Raw genomic sequence first — 18,765 nt, 5'->3', positions numbered from 1 at the left:
AAGCAGATTCTGAAGTGCCTTTCTGAGCTGAGCTCTCACGGCTACAGTCAAGGAGAAAAAAAGTTGAATGCTTACTAGCTCTTAAACCACGTTTATTCTCCATTTTAAAAAGCCTCTGTTGCTTATTAAATATTTGAGAATCAATTGAGTTGCCTCATTTGATGAATCCCATTTGTGCAAGTCATCAACAAGTAAATGAGGAAACTATAACAAAAAACAGATCACAGTGAATTAAGAAAATAAACTGTAAAGTGAACAGATGCTTTCCAAGATACAGTCATAGATGTCTTTTCTGGCACTGTATTTCATTGTTAATAAATTTCATGCAGTTTAATGAAACAGTTAGCACAAGCCCTTTACCATCAAGTATGGGATTAAAAAGGCATCAGGAAAATATTTAGCTGCTTAAACTCTGTATTGGAAGACAGCTCTGGGAAGTAACCTTTAATGTAACGCTGACTTTGTCAGTAAAACTGCTTGGGGTTTCATCCCTCAAATAATTCTGAGCTCCCTTGTCAATTTTGAGGCTGTGGTGAGAAACCCCGAATGTTTTTTTGACTGAAGACAACTTTGATCAGAGCCTTCTTCTGTACACAATAGAGAAAATACTCCATCAGAATGAAGTAGTGAGGTATCAACTGCAGAAAATGAGCAAAATAGCTAATTTCAAGTGATGTTATTTTTGGTTCCTTGCACAAGGATTAAGTGAACTATTTCCTGTCACCATGAGTACAGGGGGATCTGAGTCCTTCACTAGAACAGAGCTCTAAGGTGGACACTGATATGGGACAAAGACATGTCCAACAAAGTATGCAACAAACTGATGTAATGTTCTCTGAGGCAAGAAAGGTAAAACCATGAAGTAATTGTTCTGAAGTGGTAATGAAGATATTTGCCAGATGGATCAGGCTTGGAAGTATTTAGACTCTGGCTGATTCTACATCTATCTCGGCTATCTGTAGTAAAGATGCTGTAAAATTGTGCTTATTGATGGGGATGTGCCAAATACTGTGTTTACACTTGAATCATCTGCAGGACATTGGTTAGAAACCAGAAAAATCAAAGCTGTGGCCACAGAATGAGTTATTGTTTAGCATATGTCAGTAACATACGGGAAATTCACTTAACGTTTACCTCTTCTCCAGTTGCTCCCTGACAAGATGCTTTCTGCACAGAATTGTTCCTTTCCCTCAGAGGCATGGGCAAGTTATCTTAGAATTTGTTTTCCGATTTGGTTAGCTTCTAACTTTTTCTCAGTGGTAGGTTATAGGTGTGAGAATGTGATGTCTCCCTGGCTCCTGGCTCCCAGCCTAAAGGAAATGTATATTCTACCATGACAGAAAACATCTGGAAATGTAATGAGAAATATTAAAATCTCTAGTTACCCAAGCAGCAAAGCTAAATCTATAAAAAAGACTTTGAGTGTACTGGAGATCTTCAGTTGAGGGGACCCACAGGAAAACCCATTCCCAAGCCCTAGCAGAGCCATAATATTCTCAGTAGTGACTGATGAATGAGAAACCGAAGTTCAGTTCTTCACTCTGCCACAGGTTCCCCTGGGTGATTCTGCCAACTCACTTTTGTTGGAATTCATTTCACCTAACGTGAAGAAGCAAATTGCCTAAGCTTTTGTCTTAGTTAAAGGGAGAAGTGCAGTACTGCCAAAGGACAATTCATTCCATTTCCCTGAGGATGACAGGAGCCATGCTCTGGAGATGCTGATCTCCATCCAGTCTCTCCATCAAAACCAGCAGAACTGGTTTACATAAAAACCTGCAGACAGCTGAAGTCTGGCAATAGTGACAAGAATGGATAGAAGGCTTACACAGAGCTGCATAGCACACAGAGTGTTCCCACAGTGGTTGTGAAGACAAACAGCCAAAATACATTTCAGGGACTACAGAAATTGAAGGCAGGCAGATTCCAGAGCGGTGATCAGACAGTAGAGTTGGGGTTCAGGTGGTGGCTCAGGGAGTTGATTGAGCTTCTTTCTGCAGCTCCTACCTGCTTGAACACCCCAGGTCATTCCAAGCTCTGTATGTGGGAACTGTTGAAGAAAAGAATGAGAAACTCGTGGTTGCCTGCAACTCAGACCATTCAAACCCCAGCACTGATTCTGATGCCATAAGGACCTTAGATGGGCTACAGGAAATCACTGTTGGCAATCAGCATCACTTCTGGCAATACTTGCCTCTCTCACTGCATGTTGATGATGCCTTTTTCTGCACAGCTCGGTGAAAAACGTGAAGAAATGCTGCTACAAGCATGTGCTGTGTGATTGTGGCCAGTGAGGTCTTGGGTCCAGAAGGTGATGGCATCTGAAGACAGGAAGGCCCATGGGGGATTGCTGTCCCCAGCTAGTTCTGGACTCAGCTACCAAATGGGTGGTTGAAGATGAAGCCAGACCTGCCCTGGTATTGCACAAAGAATTGCTGCAGGTCAGGCCTGGCTCTAGCCAAGCACACAGGACTGGTTTAATCTTGGCTCTGGGTTCTTCAGGGCAGTGCTTAGGGCAAAGGGTGTGTAGGAACTCACCCCCATCATTTGAATTCCATGTACCTTAAGCAGCATCTAAGCTGTTGAGAGCACAACATCAGGGAAGGAGTGAAAGGAGGTGGGTTTTTTTTCCTGTACAGTGACTCACTGACAAACAGTCTGCAAACAGACATGGTGTTGTTGAAAGAAGGAACATAATGCTGGTTGTGAAGGTGTTTCTGGTGGCAGCTTGCTGTGCCTGTGCAGCCACAGTGACAGCAGATCCCAGTGTGCTCCTTCCTGTGTCATTCCAGTCCTCTACTTGGATGGCCTGTACTGATAGAGAAGGCACCGCTGACATTGAAACTGTCCCCCTGGTGTGTTGGGAGAAGATGTCACCTCTCTGCTGTTTACTTGTTTCCTTTGTCCTCTTGTTTTGTGCTTTTCAGTCAAGGCCACCCCTTTGGGGGATTGTTTGCCTTTTCTTTGTGTTTCATTTTTAGTAGTTTTTGGGTGGCAGAGAGAGAGATGGGGCAGGTGAGGAGGAGTGAGGAGGTGCTCCTGAGAACTGTCATTGTCATGTAAGGAAAGTAATTTTGGATGATGGAGATCTCAGGGCTCTTTTTCAGTATTCATAATATACTTGCTGCCATGATGCCACATGACCAGAAATAAAACAGGAGAGAGGAATAGCTAGTGATATTCAGAGGGCAGCTTGTCTGTAGGTCATTTCCTGAGTTGATAGGCAAGTTCTCTTTATTGGACAATGTTCTGCTATGACCATGCGTGTGAGTACTTAGCCAGGTGCCACTGTGATTCTCTGGAGATTAACTCAAAAGTGCGTTTGCCTGTATGTTCATTAATCATCAGTTTGCATTATTTCTTCTTTTCTGGTTGTAATTTTTGGTTACCTGATTTTAAAAGAATTGTGTAATTTTTCTGGAGTCAAGCTGTTTAAGAAATCATTCAGGATATATACCATTTGAGTGAATTAGCTTTCGTTTTTCATGAACTTCTTCATGAATACCAAACTGGGTTTGAATCATCAGAAGTAAATAATATAATGCAGAAATAAATGGGGGTTCCCTAGCTTTATAATCCCACTGGTAATACTGGAAGTAAGAGCTGTATTTCCCTGCCTCTTTAACATCTGTTAATACTACTAGTACTACTGCTATTACTACTAGTAATAATAAGAATAATATAAACAACAACAAATCCTATGCATTGAATGCTACACTTTTGCATGGTTTTACAGCAAAATGTAGACATTTGAAAGTAGTGCAGCATCTCACCTCATTACTTCTTTGAGACTATCAAATATATTTTCTTGAAGATAAGAAAAGGAAACTTGGTTGACTTGCTTTTTAATATGCTTTTATTCTCTGATATAAAGGTGTTAGCCTAGCCCAAAAGCAGACCACCCTGAAGGTGTGTCATGTAAAACGCTGACTGGCTTCTGTGCATCATGTTGTGTTACCTCAGCAGGAACACCTCTTGCCAACCCTTTCTGGGCACCGCTCGGTCAGGGCTGCTGTGCAGCCTGCAGCACCAGAATGTCTTGTGTAGACTTGGAAGACAATTGCAGGAGCAAAGTGCTGAAGCTGGTCAGGATGAAGAGTAGCAGCTGTGTGTGTGCTGAGCTCCAGCCTGCCTGGGAAGCACAACCAAGTCAGGGCTAAACACCTATTGTCAGTTCTCTCTGCCACATGTTTCAGCCTTATCTCCACCTGGCAACAGATGCACAGACCTGTCATCCTCTAGTACGTGTCCATTGTGATTTGCTCCCATGGATTCATTGCCTGTGACCAGTAAATAGAATCCTAGATTCACAGAATATTCTGAGCTGGAAGGGACCCATAAGGATCATCAAGTGCAACCCCTGGATCCAGACAGGGCCAGCCAAGTCAGAGCGTGTGACTGAGGGCATTGTCCAGATGCTTCTTGAGCTCAGTGAAGCTCAGTGCTGTGACCACTTCCCTGGGAGCCTGTTCCAGTGTCCCACCACCCTCTCAGTAAAGAGCCTCTTCCTAATAGCCTGCCTAACCCTCTCCTGTCACGCCATCATGCCATTATAACAGCAGAAAAATCAATACAAAAGAGAAGTTATCAGTGTCCTTTTAAAGGCACCTGCTGTTGTGATGCCTCCTGTTTGCAGTGGCAAATCAGAGCTCTTTGGTATGAAAACACTTCCTGTTTTCTTGTCTCAGAAGTATTTTTTCTTTCTGCTTCAGAGGAAACAACATTGACACGTGTGTGGGGGTCAGGGAATGTGCATATTCCAGTTTTACAGCTACAGGAGGGAAACTCAAATATGTGTGCTGGTGAGCATGTGCCCACGCTGGCACTGAAGCCAGTGACTCATTCTCCTGAGCTGAGCGCTTTGCTTTTGTATTCCTTCTGTGGTACGCATTGCCCAAAGTATCCCATACAGACTGTGATGATGGAGCTGCACTCCAGGGGAGGTGGTGAAGTGCCTGCTGTTTCCCACCAGTGCTCCCAAGCACTGGCTGTTTCTGCAGCATAATGACATCCTTTTCTTGTAAAAGTTTGTTTCTATGCTTTCAGCTTCTTCTCTCCTGCCTCACTTCTTTATAATAACATAGAAGTTTGTGCTGCTGGGAATGAGCCAGAGTACGAAATTGATCAGGACTGGCCAAAAAGCTCCAAAGTATTTTCTTTTCAACCATCATATCATCACCTTGAATGCTGTTGGTTATGCAACTGATTGTACATAAGGGTGGAAGGAAGGAGTGTGTGTGTGTATGCGAGGGGATGGGTGAGGCCAGCTGATGCCACCTTATCGTCTGTGCAGAAGTCCTGGTGAAGGAGGTCATTACATACCCCAGTGGGACTGGGTAAAGACAGTAGTCTCGGGTCTTTACACACTGATGGCCTGGGGCTGGAACTTAAACACAGTCACCAGAGGCATGCCCAAAATAGACCACATCCTTCATGAAACATTCACGAAAGGAAGAATGGAAACTTTTATTTTTAAAAGAAGGCTGACCCATTTCTGAATCTCCCAAAGACTGAGCTGGTATGCTAACTTTGGGCTGTTCTTCCTCTGTCAACCTGTAGATAACTGAACTGGGAGAAAAAAAGAAAAAAAATTGTTTCATATCCTAGATCAGAGTGTTCTGATATTTTAAAATATTGGGGACATCCGTACTATCTTCAGAGGAATTTCAACTGGATCATAAACAAGTTTGCTAAAGGAAGATTCATACAGGAATAGTTGGAATGAATAATATCAGCGAAATAATACAAGTTCTCAAAGGTCTTGACTGCATATGTGCATCATATATACTGATTCTTTTCTTAAATGCTGATTTTTTTTCTCTTAGTAATATGACTAAACTTTCAACATAGGTATCGACCAGTTTTAGGCAACTAGGAGAGGTTCAGGTTCACCTGATTCACACTGAGGCTTTAAACAGTCATTTTACTTCCTTCTAATAATGCCCTGTAGAAGAAATCCATTTAAGACATTTGTCCTTATTTGAAAAAAGGAGTACTAATACTAACGTGTCCTTCAAAAAACCGTTTAGGATTTCTCTTAGAAAAGGATTAGCTACCTGACTTAATTTGAAGCCCTCCTGCTCCTGTGTTTATGTAGAAAATCATTGATCCTCTTCCTCATCCCTGAAAGAGGGATAATGGAAAGTGTGGCATACAAAGCCACAAGTACAGTTGGTAATTTGTAGATAGACAACAAAAGAAACTGCAGTCTGTCTGATGCTGGTTTTCCTGTTTCTCCTTCCTCGCTCCTCTCACCATGATGCCATCCAAAAGGGAATTCAGAGCTCTCGTGATTGAGATGGTGTTGGCCACGGATATGTCCTGTCACTTCCAGCAAATCAAAGCCATGAAGAATGCTTTGCAGCAGCCAGAAGGGTGAGTCACTTCACAACACTGTGAACTGAGGGGCTGCATTGCAGCTGGTGTTTTGCCATTGTGTTTGACTTGAAAAGCACCTCTCCAGAGGCTCTCTCTCTCTCTCTTTGATGTCCACATCCATTCTCTTTCTGATGTTGAGTTTTGAATGAGTTTGCTTAGGAGTGAACTGGCACCCCCCTGTACGCACATCCCTGTTCTATGCTGGTGGACCAAAGCTTGCAAAGGTTACGTTGTTGGGATAAGACTCCCTGGGCATTTCTCTTTGTATGTCAGGGTAACATCAAGGACGTGATCCATCTGGGTGACCTCTGCGCCTTGAGTATGACTCAAGGTTATAAGATCTGCAGAACACAACTTACACGCCCTTCTGCAGATGGTATCAGCTGTCACCTCTGCAAGGGGCCTGCTCCATAACCAGAGGACAGATGAAAACAACTTGAGATCCACTGAGGGAAGGGCTAGAAGAGAACAGATGGAGCAATATAGGGGAAAGTCTTTTCTTCTTCCCAGTATGCTAGTGGGAGCTGTAATATTTTGCCACAGCTCTTCCCCATAAAATTCCTTTTATACTGCAGAAAGCTCTGAGTGGTGGTAATTTTTTCACCTTGGACAAAGGTCTGTCCAGAGCCTCCCAGAATTATACCTGTATCAGACCAGAGTGTGGCTAGCTGCTTGCTCCTCACAGAAGCTACAACTCTTCCAGCTATTTCAGAGAGTCAAATGCTGGAATTAAAAATCAAGACTACCCATCCCAAGAAATCATTATTTACTGGGTACATTATTTACAGGTTATGGTTTTAAGAAATTGCCAGCCTTGTTTGTTCCATGGAACCAAATGCAAGGATCACCCTCTGGCCTCACAGTAGTTCTCTAACAGTGAAACATTTATCAGTCACTGTGTAGACTCACCACTGTCCCTGCGATTGGATCCTAACTGCTTACTACAGAGAGATGGTAGGGACCAATTTATCTTCTGAGCTCCATAAAATGCAGCCCTGCCGAAATGGGGAACACAGTAGTTCTTAAGCCTGCTTGTGCAGACAAGCAAGGCTGACCGAAGTTTCTTTTTTTGCACTTTCTAATGTCTCTGTTACAACAGGAATGGTGTATGTTGGAGAAATTAGGTAATCTTTCATAGCTGTCTGATTTTGTGAACACAGAAAACATTCCATCATTTCCCTGCTTAGGTGAGCTTTTTGTCATTCTCTACTGCAAGAGCAGGCAATTAATTTCTTTGATCCTTTGGGTTTTCAGAATTGACAAGCCGAAAGCCTTATCACTGTTGTTGCATACAGCAGATATCAGTCATCCAGCCAAGGCCTGGGATCTCCATCATCGCTGGACTATGTCTCTACTAGAGGAGTTCTTCAGACAGGTAAAGCTTGGGAAGTTCTTGTGCATTTCTGCAGCACAGAGGGAGTGCGTAGGACTGGGCAAGGATGTAGGAAAATGTGAACCTGTGAATCTTTTCCTCTGATTTTCTCAAGAACCTCCTAAATGATATGAAGCTTTTTCATCTGGTACCAGCAGCACTGGCTGTTATGCCTGTTACAAAGTTAGTGTCTAATACACTGCCTATAGACATAGGAGTTATTTACATAGTAGAAATTCTAATTTGGGAAGCTAATTTACCAAAATATAAAACATGCTACATTTTACTTAGCTGTAGAACTGTAGAAAACACCTTTAGGTAGCTGTGCTTTATAGAACTGTACTTTTGTTATTGGGGTAGTTGTGAAAAGTGCATTGCCCTTACTTTAGAGGATCTAGTTTATAGCTCACAGTGGACTGCCTGTAGACAGACCCACAAATCCAGACAAATCATTAAGCTCTATGTGATAGCTATAAGCTCCCCAAGTGACTAATTAAAAGCATTTAAAGAGCTGCCATTAAAAAAAAGTAAACGGAGCACTTAAGAGTGTTTATGATACTTTTCACCAATATGAATTACCAAACAAAGAAGTAAACCAAGTGCTTAATTTCACTCCAAAGTTCAGTAACTTAATATTTTACAGTAAATCTGAATGCAAAAAAAGAAAAATATGACAAATTTTTAAAAGTTCGAACATTTTTTTCATGTGATCTGGTTTTAAAGTCATTGTGAGAATCCCTTCTTAATCAGGGCACTGCAAGAATTTGCTTTGAAATGAATTCTTTAATCTGTTTTTCAAACCAAGAATGGTTTTACCAGTTGGAAGCAGGTCAGTCATACCTGCAGCTGTCTCTCTATTGCCAGAGAGGAGTCTCATGCAAATAGGATGATTTTCACCCATATTTCGGGGGAAACTTGGTGCAAGTTTATGCTTTTCTAACTCAAAATTATACTAGATATGTCAAAATACACCATTGCTGACTCCCTTAAAGACTAATGAGGGAATTAAGATTAGCTGGATACAACATGACAATTTTTAATCTTAGACATGTAATGAAGACAAAAGTATTACCTTTTGTTTTCTGAAGTATAATGCAATTTCAACCACCAAATCCTACTTTAGTTTTGAATGGCAAATGTCCCTGCTTTTAGATAAAGCTTTATATTAAGCTTGTATTCCAGTTCCAAATACAGACACAGCATTAATTCCCTCTTCAGGAAAACCTCCAGTTTATCATGAAGCATAGACTTGTGTACATTGAAGTTATTTAGTACTAGATCAAAACATACATCCCAACCTGACAGCAAATAAGCAACACACCCTCTTCTTACCACTGAAGTGCCACTAGCCAGAAGGGACCACAGTGATTAGAAACTGGGCTGGCCTCAGACTAGGTATCTTATTCCTTATTCTCTTCACCTGCAATTTTTGTGTTATTTGCTCTGCAGAGATATACAGCATGACTTAACTGGTACACGTTCCCAGTCCTATTGTTTTCCAGGTATTTTGTACCATGACACAGGTCTTCCTACACCAAGTAACCACACTGTAGGTGTGAATGATGCTTAGGAGTACAGCAGGATATTTGTTTTACATTCATTACCTATGGTGAGCATCTCTTAAAGCAGACATCTGGCACAAATTAGTATGTTTTACTAATGCACTTTAGCTAGCCGTGAGGGAGCTACCCAAACAGCTTCGAAGTAGTCAACTATCTTTCTGAGGAGCCAGAGAGCTGGTTAGGGGTTCCTTCCTAAAGAGAATTAGGCACCAAGGTTTTTAAGAGGCGTAAGAAGTAAGAGAAGAATGATGATTAGGTAAGAGCTGGCACTGAGAGATGTTTTTCCTGAGAGATGCAGCAGACAGAGTAAAGGAATGTTAGTTAGAAATATTTCTGTGTGTAGTTTCTGTTTTACCCTGGTATTTGTGTATCAGACTCCTAACATAGAGCAGAATTGTTCTGCAGTCGCATATGATTGCTTGTTGTTCCACCCAAAACTATATCAGGACTTGTGCCCCCAACTCATGTGTGTTATACTAACAAAAAGAAGAAAAATTCAGCTCTTCCTTATGTCTACAGAAGTTTTTCTTCTTGCTGGCTATTTTAACTTCCATTTGACATTGGTCAGGACACTGGAAAAAAACATCAGCAGGGTTAAAGTGAGCTGCTGATTTATGTCATTGATTCTATAGTACAGTTAACAGGCTATTTACATTTGAATGCTCAGTGGGGAGTATTGCAACTACGTCATCCTATATATCTTCTCAGAATAAAACAATATATTACAGAGCAACTGAACCAAGTTTAAGTGCTTTCTGAGAATGTGCAGCTTGAAAGACCGGCGGGAAAAAATGGGGTTATAATACTTGATCTTCTGCACAGTCTTGTGATGTTTGAAAAGGACTTTCAGTCCCAATGGCTGGAAAGCCTGTTTGGATTTTTGTACTGAAGCACTTATGTAAAGTGTTGACAATGTCAGTGTGTACTTTGGAAGAAAAAAGTAGTCTGCATCTGGCCAGCCATGACCTGTGAATTCTTTATCTGAAAGACTAAAAAAGACATGCAAAGAAGCACAAGCCCTGAAAAATCAGTCCTGACAATGTTTTCTCTTGGAAGGCTTGCTCTGAGAACTGAGTTCTGCTGTGTTCTCTGGAGAACTGCAGCGAGAAGCGTTCTTGTGCTCAAGTGGGTTTTTAATTGGTGCATAGAAGTACCAGACAGGCACGGAAAGCTCTGAGGAAAGATTGACTGGAATCAAGATGCTTAATTCACCAACTTCTGCTTGGATTACAAGTTTTCCAGTCAGACTCAAATCCTCCACAAACCAAAACCAAAATCAAAACTTAATTAAAGAAACTAAAATGAGAGAGGGGCTTTTGCAGTTGTGACCTACGATATCAAAGTACAACGTGTCTTGTCATTTTCTAATTTCTTCTCAATCTTGTTTTTCCAGGGTGACAAAGAAGCAGAACTAGGGCTTCCTTTTTCTCCACTGTGTGATCGCAAGTCTACTATGGTTGCTCAGTCTCAAATAGGTACGTCCCTTTTGGTTACCTTGAAGTAGCATCTTAAGAGCAAAATTTACTCCTCCCTGTGGGGCTAAGATCATGGTGTTCTCTCCTATGTTAAAGAGAGGAAATAAAGCACAATGCCATTGTTTTCCCCAGATCAACAGTTCAAAGCTGATGAGACAATAAGTTTATGGAGGTGGCTCCATGCATTAACAAGTTACCTCAGATTTGACTGCAGAAATGACTGCAGGGCCTGGTTACAACACTACTCCATGGTTTTCTGAGCTGTGAAGACGCGACACGCATGGCAGGATGTTGTGATATGAGTATCATTGCTGCATTTGAAAATGTAGTGTCAGTCCCTTCAATAACCTGGGCAAAACCTCTTGTGTGTTTTTCCATTCATTCCTCACAGTGCTTCAAGCCAACCAATGTGCTTTGCTGAAGCCAAGCAAATAGCAAACATTTTTCTGCACCCCTTATTCAGAAACAGATCTCTTTACAGACTTGCCATCAGTACTTTCCCTACCTCTCCTCCTGAGTTACTGAGTGAAAAAGTAGAAGGATGAGGCAGCAGGCCTGATACTTGGTGAGAAAACAAGGGGTTAAGTTAAGTAGAACTGTTCAGGAGGCTGGGAGCAAAACAGGACAAGAACAAAGGTGTTTTGTGGGTGGATTTTTATGCCTAGGAAACAAGTGAAGGAGACAGAAGAACATGATCTAACCTTGACTGGAGAATAGGGATGCCAAATGGAATAACCAACGAAAGATAACATGAACCTTTAAAAATGAGGGAACTGAGTCCAGAAGCAGAGAGAGAGAGAATGTATTAAAGGAAAACAGACCAAAAATTTGAAGTATGAAATTTCTGTCAAAGAATAAGATAAAGATATCCCTGGACTTAGGAAAGTTCAGATTCATATCTGTGGCTAAGATCTGTTTCTGCTTAAAATTATTTCATTATTCCTGTTAGGCAAGCCATTCTCTGAGGGACACCCTCCCTGATTTTTCTGGCTTTGGAAGTTTAGACAGTTCATCCAAGAGTCTGAACTTGAAAAGCTCTATGCTCTGGCTTGCTTCTCAGACTTGTAGCATTTACTCCTCTGCAGTGGTAACTCAGAAGAGCTGGGTGTGTAGCGCACAGTGCAAGTGCTGAGGACATTTGTGTTCTGTCAGCAGCTGACAGCAGGTAGAGGGAAGAAACAGCAAATTTGAAGTGCTGCAGGCTCAGCTAAAAACCCCGGTTGAGGACTCCTGGTCAGACTACACCTACTGCTGTGCTGTGGGAGAGGAAAAACGCTCTCTCTGGCTGGTGTGGAGGAAAGTACATACAAAGACTTTTCTTTCACATCCCTTCTATGAGCTTTCAGATATGTCCCTCATTCTTACAGGGAGGAGGAGTTATGATTCCCACTGGGTCCCTCTGTGTAGAGTTAGTTGTGTGTGCCTGGGAACTAGTTTTCCTTGTCCTCCTTTGCCCTCCTTTGCTCCAGAAGCCCAGGAGAGCAGAGACATTTCTGCACTGATGCCACTTGTATCAAGCCACTGCAAAATTAATGATGAATTAAGCCATGACCAACAGAATTCCACCTTATAAAATAGGCACTAATCAGTATGCAAAGACAGCCTTATTTAGTTATGTACTATTTGTCATTATATTCAATTTGTGCAGCTTAGTAATCCAGTGACATTAATAGGCTACTCTATAAATCTTGCCTTCTAACATTATACAATTTTCATTTCTCAGTCTGCTGCACATATTGGCAGTATCTTTCTGTGACGTCTCCTTTGTTAAGTCAAAATCTCTTCTATTTTATAGCTATCTGCTGAGGTCAGGCTTTCAAAGTTGTCAACTAGATTTTCAGACAAATAATCTGTTCCCGTTCATTTATTTACCTGATGAATAACCTTAACAAATTGTTCCTTGGAATAGTAATTACCACATTTTTTTTCAAAAGTAAGTTCTTACTGAATTCCAAACCATGCTATTATCTGCAGCAAGTAGCCATCAGTTTCCACAAATAAAAAACCTGTCTTTTATAAAATAAATTGTGCTCTGGTTCTGTCAGGGACAGAGCCTAGAAATCCTCTTCTGATGGCACAACTTGTTTGTAGTTTGCCTCACTAAGGTCACTGCAGATGCAACAGCAGTGTCCCAGCATTTTTATTAATGAAAGATTTTCACAAATGCAGACTGAAGGTTTTGTAGTATGGAATTTTTCAGTGGAAATGAAGCAATCCAACAGCAAAAACTTCCTCAAAAGAATCTCTCTCTTGTTGCTTCAGTTTGTGAAGAAATTGTTTAGACTTTAAATTGATAATTAAACTCCACCCTGAATATCAAATAATGAACCTGGATTTTAAAGCCTATTCATGTTAACAGTAATGACTAGTTTATGGTCTTTTTTTCTTCAACTCATCAAATGAGGTAAATATTTCTGTATTGTGGTGAAGTGCACAAATTGGGAGAGATTCATGTCCAGAAGTCAGGCTGCATATTAGAGTGGGGGAGACAAACAGCAAAGAAAACTACATCAAGACTTGTGTTTCCCAACAAGAATATCATAAGTTAAAGTCACTCTTGCCCCTCTCAGACTGTAGGAAGCTCGTCTGACTAGAGATCAGCCTGTGTTGTCATTGTCCTCTTTTGTACCTGATACGTGTAGCAGCATCCTCTTATTTTTGTCCATTGGCTGGCAAGAAAGAAAATTACAGCTTCAGAAAGCATTGGATAAAGGCTGCTGGGTGCATGCTGGTGATTCCTTTTGTTTTGTGGTTTTGGGTTTTTTTTTTCTTTTTTTGAAGGTGTGTTTTAGGGAAACTGTCCTGCAGCCAGTGTTTGTCCTGCTGACATTCTCAGGTGGAATGAATGAACACTAGGCATGTGTCTGGAATCCACTCTCAGCATGCAGTGTTAATTGGTAAAATTATCTTAGTCACTGGGGTACAGAAATATTTACCACAGTCATTCTATCAAAGAAGAAAAAGGATGATAACATGGTCATTAGCATTAATAGGTTTTAAAACCCAGGTTCGCTGTTTGAAATTCAGGGGCTTTGATTAGCAAACTAAATCACCATACTTAAATCACAGTGTCTTTAGGTAACGAGAGAATATGAGGCAGGGGAAGCGCTTGGGAGTATTGGCATAAGTTACATAAATATTAATAAAGCCCTAAGTTTTGTTTCTACAACAGCAGATTGTTTCCCAACTTTATTATAATCCTCACTTTAAGGTAACATGGTTGAATAACTTATTCATGTTATAAGGAATAGAGGAAAAAATACCACTTAGGGAAGAAAAGTTCCTCTAGGCTTTTGAGTTTGTTTACCTGTGCCACCTCTGCCTGTCTTACTTGATGAGATCCAAGACTTTTCCCAGGTAAAACTTGTTTCTAAGATTCTTATAACTGGACCTTGTGTTTATGTGCAAGTGTTGAGCATCTCAGGACAGGGATCCCACTACCCCACTGCTGCAGTTAGGTACACAGTCATTAGTCTAATATCACAGATTTGCATGTCTCAGGGTTGTTAGTGGTGATGGAGCAAGTGGTAGTGGTACTGCATGCCAAGCAGCAGTGACAAGATACCATGTCCTGCGTTTATTTTGATCGTCGAGAGGGGAAAAAAAAATTGGGTGAAGGTAAATTGAAGGACATATAGACAGACAGAGACACACACACGCAGGTATTTAAACCAAATTCTTGTTATCCTCAGGATTCCTGTGGCACACTTAACATGGTTCTCAGTCAGTACTATTTCCAGTGTTTTAAAAAATTGTACAAAGTTTGCTGGGATTAACTGGGTTATGATCTAGCAAACAATTTCCTGTTGTGGCTTTATACTGCATAGATTTCTAATTAACTCCCTGAGAAGAAAGACGTTCTTTTTTTTCCTAATTTTAAATAAATGTTTTAGTGTTATGGAGGCACATGATTCAGATGTTCAGGGAAGACTGAATGAATATTTTCTCCAGATTTACAGCATGTTAGTCTGAAATTCTGAGAAATTGCAAATAATGTTTTTAATTTGGCTAGGCATGAAAATACACTTAATTACTCATCCTTTTACAAATTTAGCAAAAATCAAAGGAGGAAAATTGAACTAGAAAGATGTTCAATTGCCTTGCATGCAAGATGTGGATCAAAGCATCTGTGAATTCAGGTGTCTACCCTGTGTGGTCTTTTCTCCTTCTGTTGCTTTGTTATCACCTAGAATCACCAGGGTCTGGTGTAGAAGCACATCATGAGGCAGTCAGAGAAATTATGGTACTATGAATGTGTAATAAATAGTTGACAATTAACAAATCTTTAATAATTGTAACAATAGGGAAAGGTTCATATCCTCATGTATCTTAGGAAAGATTAAGGATGTAATTTTTTCTACAGCATTAGGAAAACTGCTAAGTAAAGTGCTAACATGAACATAAGAAGTATTCCCACTCCAGGTGAGAATTTAGGAGAAGCTGTAAGACACTGTACGCTCCTCCCTCTCACGATTTTCCTGTGCAACTTGGATTTTCTTTTATCTCACAAGTTTATGGTCACAGACCCCTTCAGTCTGCTCTTCCCAACATTCAGATTAAAGCTGTAGGCATCTCTGTAAAACTGTATAGTGAAGTAAAAATTATTTGTCCCTTTATTTTTTCCCTTTATTTTTTCCCTTTATATTAAAAAATGGGGAGGAAAGCACCTAAATCTGTTTTATTATCAACAAGAACAAGCTGGTTGAGCATAAACAAGAGAATATTCACAGCAACCCACTGATACACAGTAAGGGAAGTTTGCACGTAACTCCACACCAGCAAAGCTTACCAGTATTATTACTGTTACGTTAATTTTCTGCTTTTAGAGGATTCATCTTTGAAACTGGGTTTTATACAAACCTACTAGGAATTTGGCTTAAATATCACAGTCCTCATATAAAGCAAGTTCTGATGTATCTGTTTATGTTCTGATTTGGCACAGTTTCTTTCCAGCATTTAAGTAGGTACCTTTTATTACATGCTATATCCAGGCCCCTGGGTCAGGGATTAACGTCTAACTCCATTTTCTCTTTCTAGTATTTGCCTGTCCCTCTTTAGAGGTATAAATCTTTTACAGTGATGTTATCTGGGATCACTGAAGCAGTGACTCCACATAAATCTTCTTCTTGCCTGCTTGATTCTGACTGTGTTTCTGCTCAGGTTTCATTGATTTCATCGTGGAACCCACTTTTACTGTGCTGACCGACATGACCGAGAAGATTGTGACTCCGCTCGTTGACGAAGCTTCCCGCTCTGGCATGTCTGGGTTCAGGCGTTCCAGGTGAATAACCACATACCTTCTCCCTTTGTTTTGCACATGCTGCCATTGTGCCCAATTCTAATGGTTTTCTGCCTGCTGTGGCATGTCTTCCATGATGCTTTAAGGTCCATATCCACATTTCTGACACACCACAGCTCACCTCCATCCCAAGGGAGGGCAAAGAGGGAGGCTGGCATGAGCCTGGCCCATGCCTCCAGAGGCAGTGAGCAAAAATGGTTGTAGCCACTCAGGCAGGTGAAATTTAGTGGTCTGCTCAGTCACTAATGTTAAAGAGACAGTACAGGGAGTTGTTGGGAAGCTTCACATCTAGAAGTATAAATTGTGTGAAACACAAAAGAGGACTGGAAATTAGGTTTATGCAAATGTGTGAAGTACTGACCAGAATTCACCTGGACTTTGGATGTGTGGAATCTTGTCCCATTCAACCTGTTCTACTGTTGCAGAGAAACTACTCTTCTGGTAGTTTCATGGACAGGGCATGCTTGGGATTCAAATTCTACGTGGGTAGTGCTCCCTAGAGTAGGACTACCTAAGTCAAGATTCCTTCTCCCAGGTAACTTCTTTACTCTTGGATTGTTACACAAAGAACAAGCACTGTTATCTTTCTATGTCAGTTATCTTGATGCCTTTATTAAATGTGCACAGTGAAGTGTCCATCCTTGAAAGACAACTGTAGGGTCTGTATGTGAAATGAGTGCCTGACCTCCTCCTCAGTTGAGGTCACCAAGCCCTGGACAGAGGTTGTCCTCCTGTCCTGTGCCTAATGGCTCCCACTGGTGAATTTTAGCAGGCTCCTTCTTTGACATAATTCATTTCTAGAATTGTCTGACTCTCCAATGAATGAATATTTAGGGAATGAAGATGCACAATAAAGCAATAATAGCAATACTTTGACTGATTCTATTTCTTAGGGACTATGGATACCAAAAAACAAGCAGGGAAAGGCTGCCCTTTATTTCTAATACTGACTAAGGTTATGCTATTTGCTTTAACATTGGTTGACCTGGGATAGGGAGAAGGGGAGGATGAGGGATGCAAGCTTATTTTTTGTGTTCCCTTGTTGACCCCATTATTTAGACTCACTGTCATTATTTCTTCTTAGCTGTATTTGAGTGCATGGAATACTGATTTCTTCTGTGTTTTGTGATCTCGTGTCCCAGTCTGAATAGCATTAGTCCCTCAGAAGTTAAAAGATCAAGTGTCAAGAGCACTGGGTCCGAAGGAAGTGCCTCACTCAACTGCTCCATACTCACTGTGGACTTCAAATCTTTTAAAGCCACCTGGACTGAGGTGGTACAGCAGAACCGGGAGAAATGGAAAGCACAGGCTACCAAAGGTAACAGCCAGGCTTCTTAGTGAGAGAATAAAAATTCTTTTGACCTCTTCTTCTTCAAGCTCTTCTTCAATCAAATCCAAGTAAGCACCATTAGTTTAAAAGAATCTGCTTTTCAAGGCCAACAACCTATACTGGGTTTGGAAAGATAGGAATATTGACTCGTCTGTGCCTTGTAGTCGTCTTTTGTCGTGTAAGTGTATGTAATGAAGAGGATGTGGACAATGAGAGGGGAAAAAAATAATTGTAAAGGAGGCCCCCTAAAGTCATGAGTCGGACTCAGGATGTGTGCAAAAATATCTGGAACAGCATTTGTAAAGGTTATCAGTTGTTCACTGTTAAGATTGAAAGAGGTATGTGTGGTAGTTCAGGGGAGAAGGACAGGATATTCTGGGTTCACAGATGGTTTCATATTTCTCATGATAACTTGGATAATTAATTGGGAACTATGCTGCAAATGCTTATTGTGTTGTGAATCTGGAAGGGACTGCAATTAAGAGATGTGTTGGTTGCAAGTTGACCAGGGTTCAATATAACCATGCTGTTAAAAAAAGCCCAAAACAAAACCCCAAAACAATCCAAAAACCCAAACCAAAACCAGCTAACCAACCGAACAAAAATCCCCAGACCTTGCTCCAGGCAATGACCCTCCAGCATTCCTCCTGTCTTTCCCGCAGTAAAATGACCACTACAGCAGTTCTGGGTCCAGTTTTGGCCATTGCAGTTCAGAAATCATAGGACTAGTTGCAGACAATAGAATACAGCAATGGAACCGTTGTTTATAGCTTAAAGCAGTTTTCTGAAGGCTACTTCAGACACAAAATACAGGACCTTTTTTTTTAAAAAAATTTAAATAGCCTGGGCTGTTAAGAGGAGAAAATCTTGGCAGGTGATCATAACCAGATAATATGTTAGACACTGGCAAATCTATTGTTAGAGATCTTTTGGAACTAATGAGAGCCATCTGTTGAGAAGACTTAGATATAACTGCCCCTTGCCTCCAGGGGCTGGCTAAGTGCCCAAGGTGTCCTTGAGCCCTGTGGTGATTTAGAATAGCTTTGGAATCAAAAAAGAAGGAATATATCTCTTTTTTTTTTTTTTCTTCATAAAACTGTTTGTGATACAATTTCTTCCCTGAGCTGAATGCTTGTTTCTCAAACCCTTACTTAATAGAGTTGTATTTCACGTAAATGTAAGGAGCTTGATTTTAATGTATTATGTGGCCTGGCTTCAGGGCTGATGGAAGATTTGGCCTAGTTCTCCTATTTGCCTGAGCAGATTGTTCCTCTCCAACTGAAAGGCCTGTCTAAAGGTGCATGCATTATTATTCAGATTAAATTTTCCTTTGTGATTAAAACTTGCCAGTC

General features: G+C 40.9%; 1 protein-coding gene across 2 annotated transcripts in view; it reads left to right on the top strand.

The window, feature by feature from the left end:
* PDE1C (phosphodiesterase 1C) overlaps window positions 1-18,765 on the top strand; it is a gene marked incomplete at both ends in the record, with an annotated part of 325,232 nt that overhangs the window by 267,356 nt on the left and 39,111 nt on the right. For both annotated transcript variants that reach the window (XM_084280364.1, XM_084280365.1), the window contains 5 exons: window positions 6,271-6,372; window positions 7,630-7,750; window positions 10,703-10,784; window positions 15,945-16,065; window positions 17,226-17,401. In XM_084280364.1, coding sequence (XP_084136490.1) covers window positions 6,271-6,372; window positions 7,630-7,750; window positions 10,703-10,784; window positions 15,945-16,065; window positions 17,226-17,401 — 602 coding nt within the window. The remainder of the gene's footprint in view (window positions 1-6,270; window positions 6,373-7,629; window positions 7,751-10,702; window positions 10,785-15,944; window positions 16,066-17,225; window positions 17,402-18,765) is intronic.

This window comes from Gallinula chloropus (assembly GCF_964237585.1).
Source record: "Gallinula chloropus genome assembly, chromosome: 2".
NCBI lineage: Eukaryota > Metazoa > Chordata > Aves > Gruiformes > Rallidae > Gallinula > Gallinula chloropus.
The sequence above is the reverse complement of the archived record's forward strand: the minus strand, read 5'-3'. Positions and strand labels throughout refer to the sequence as shown.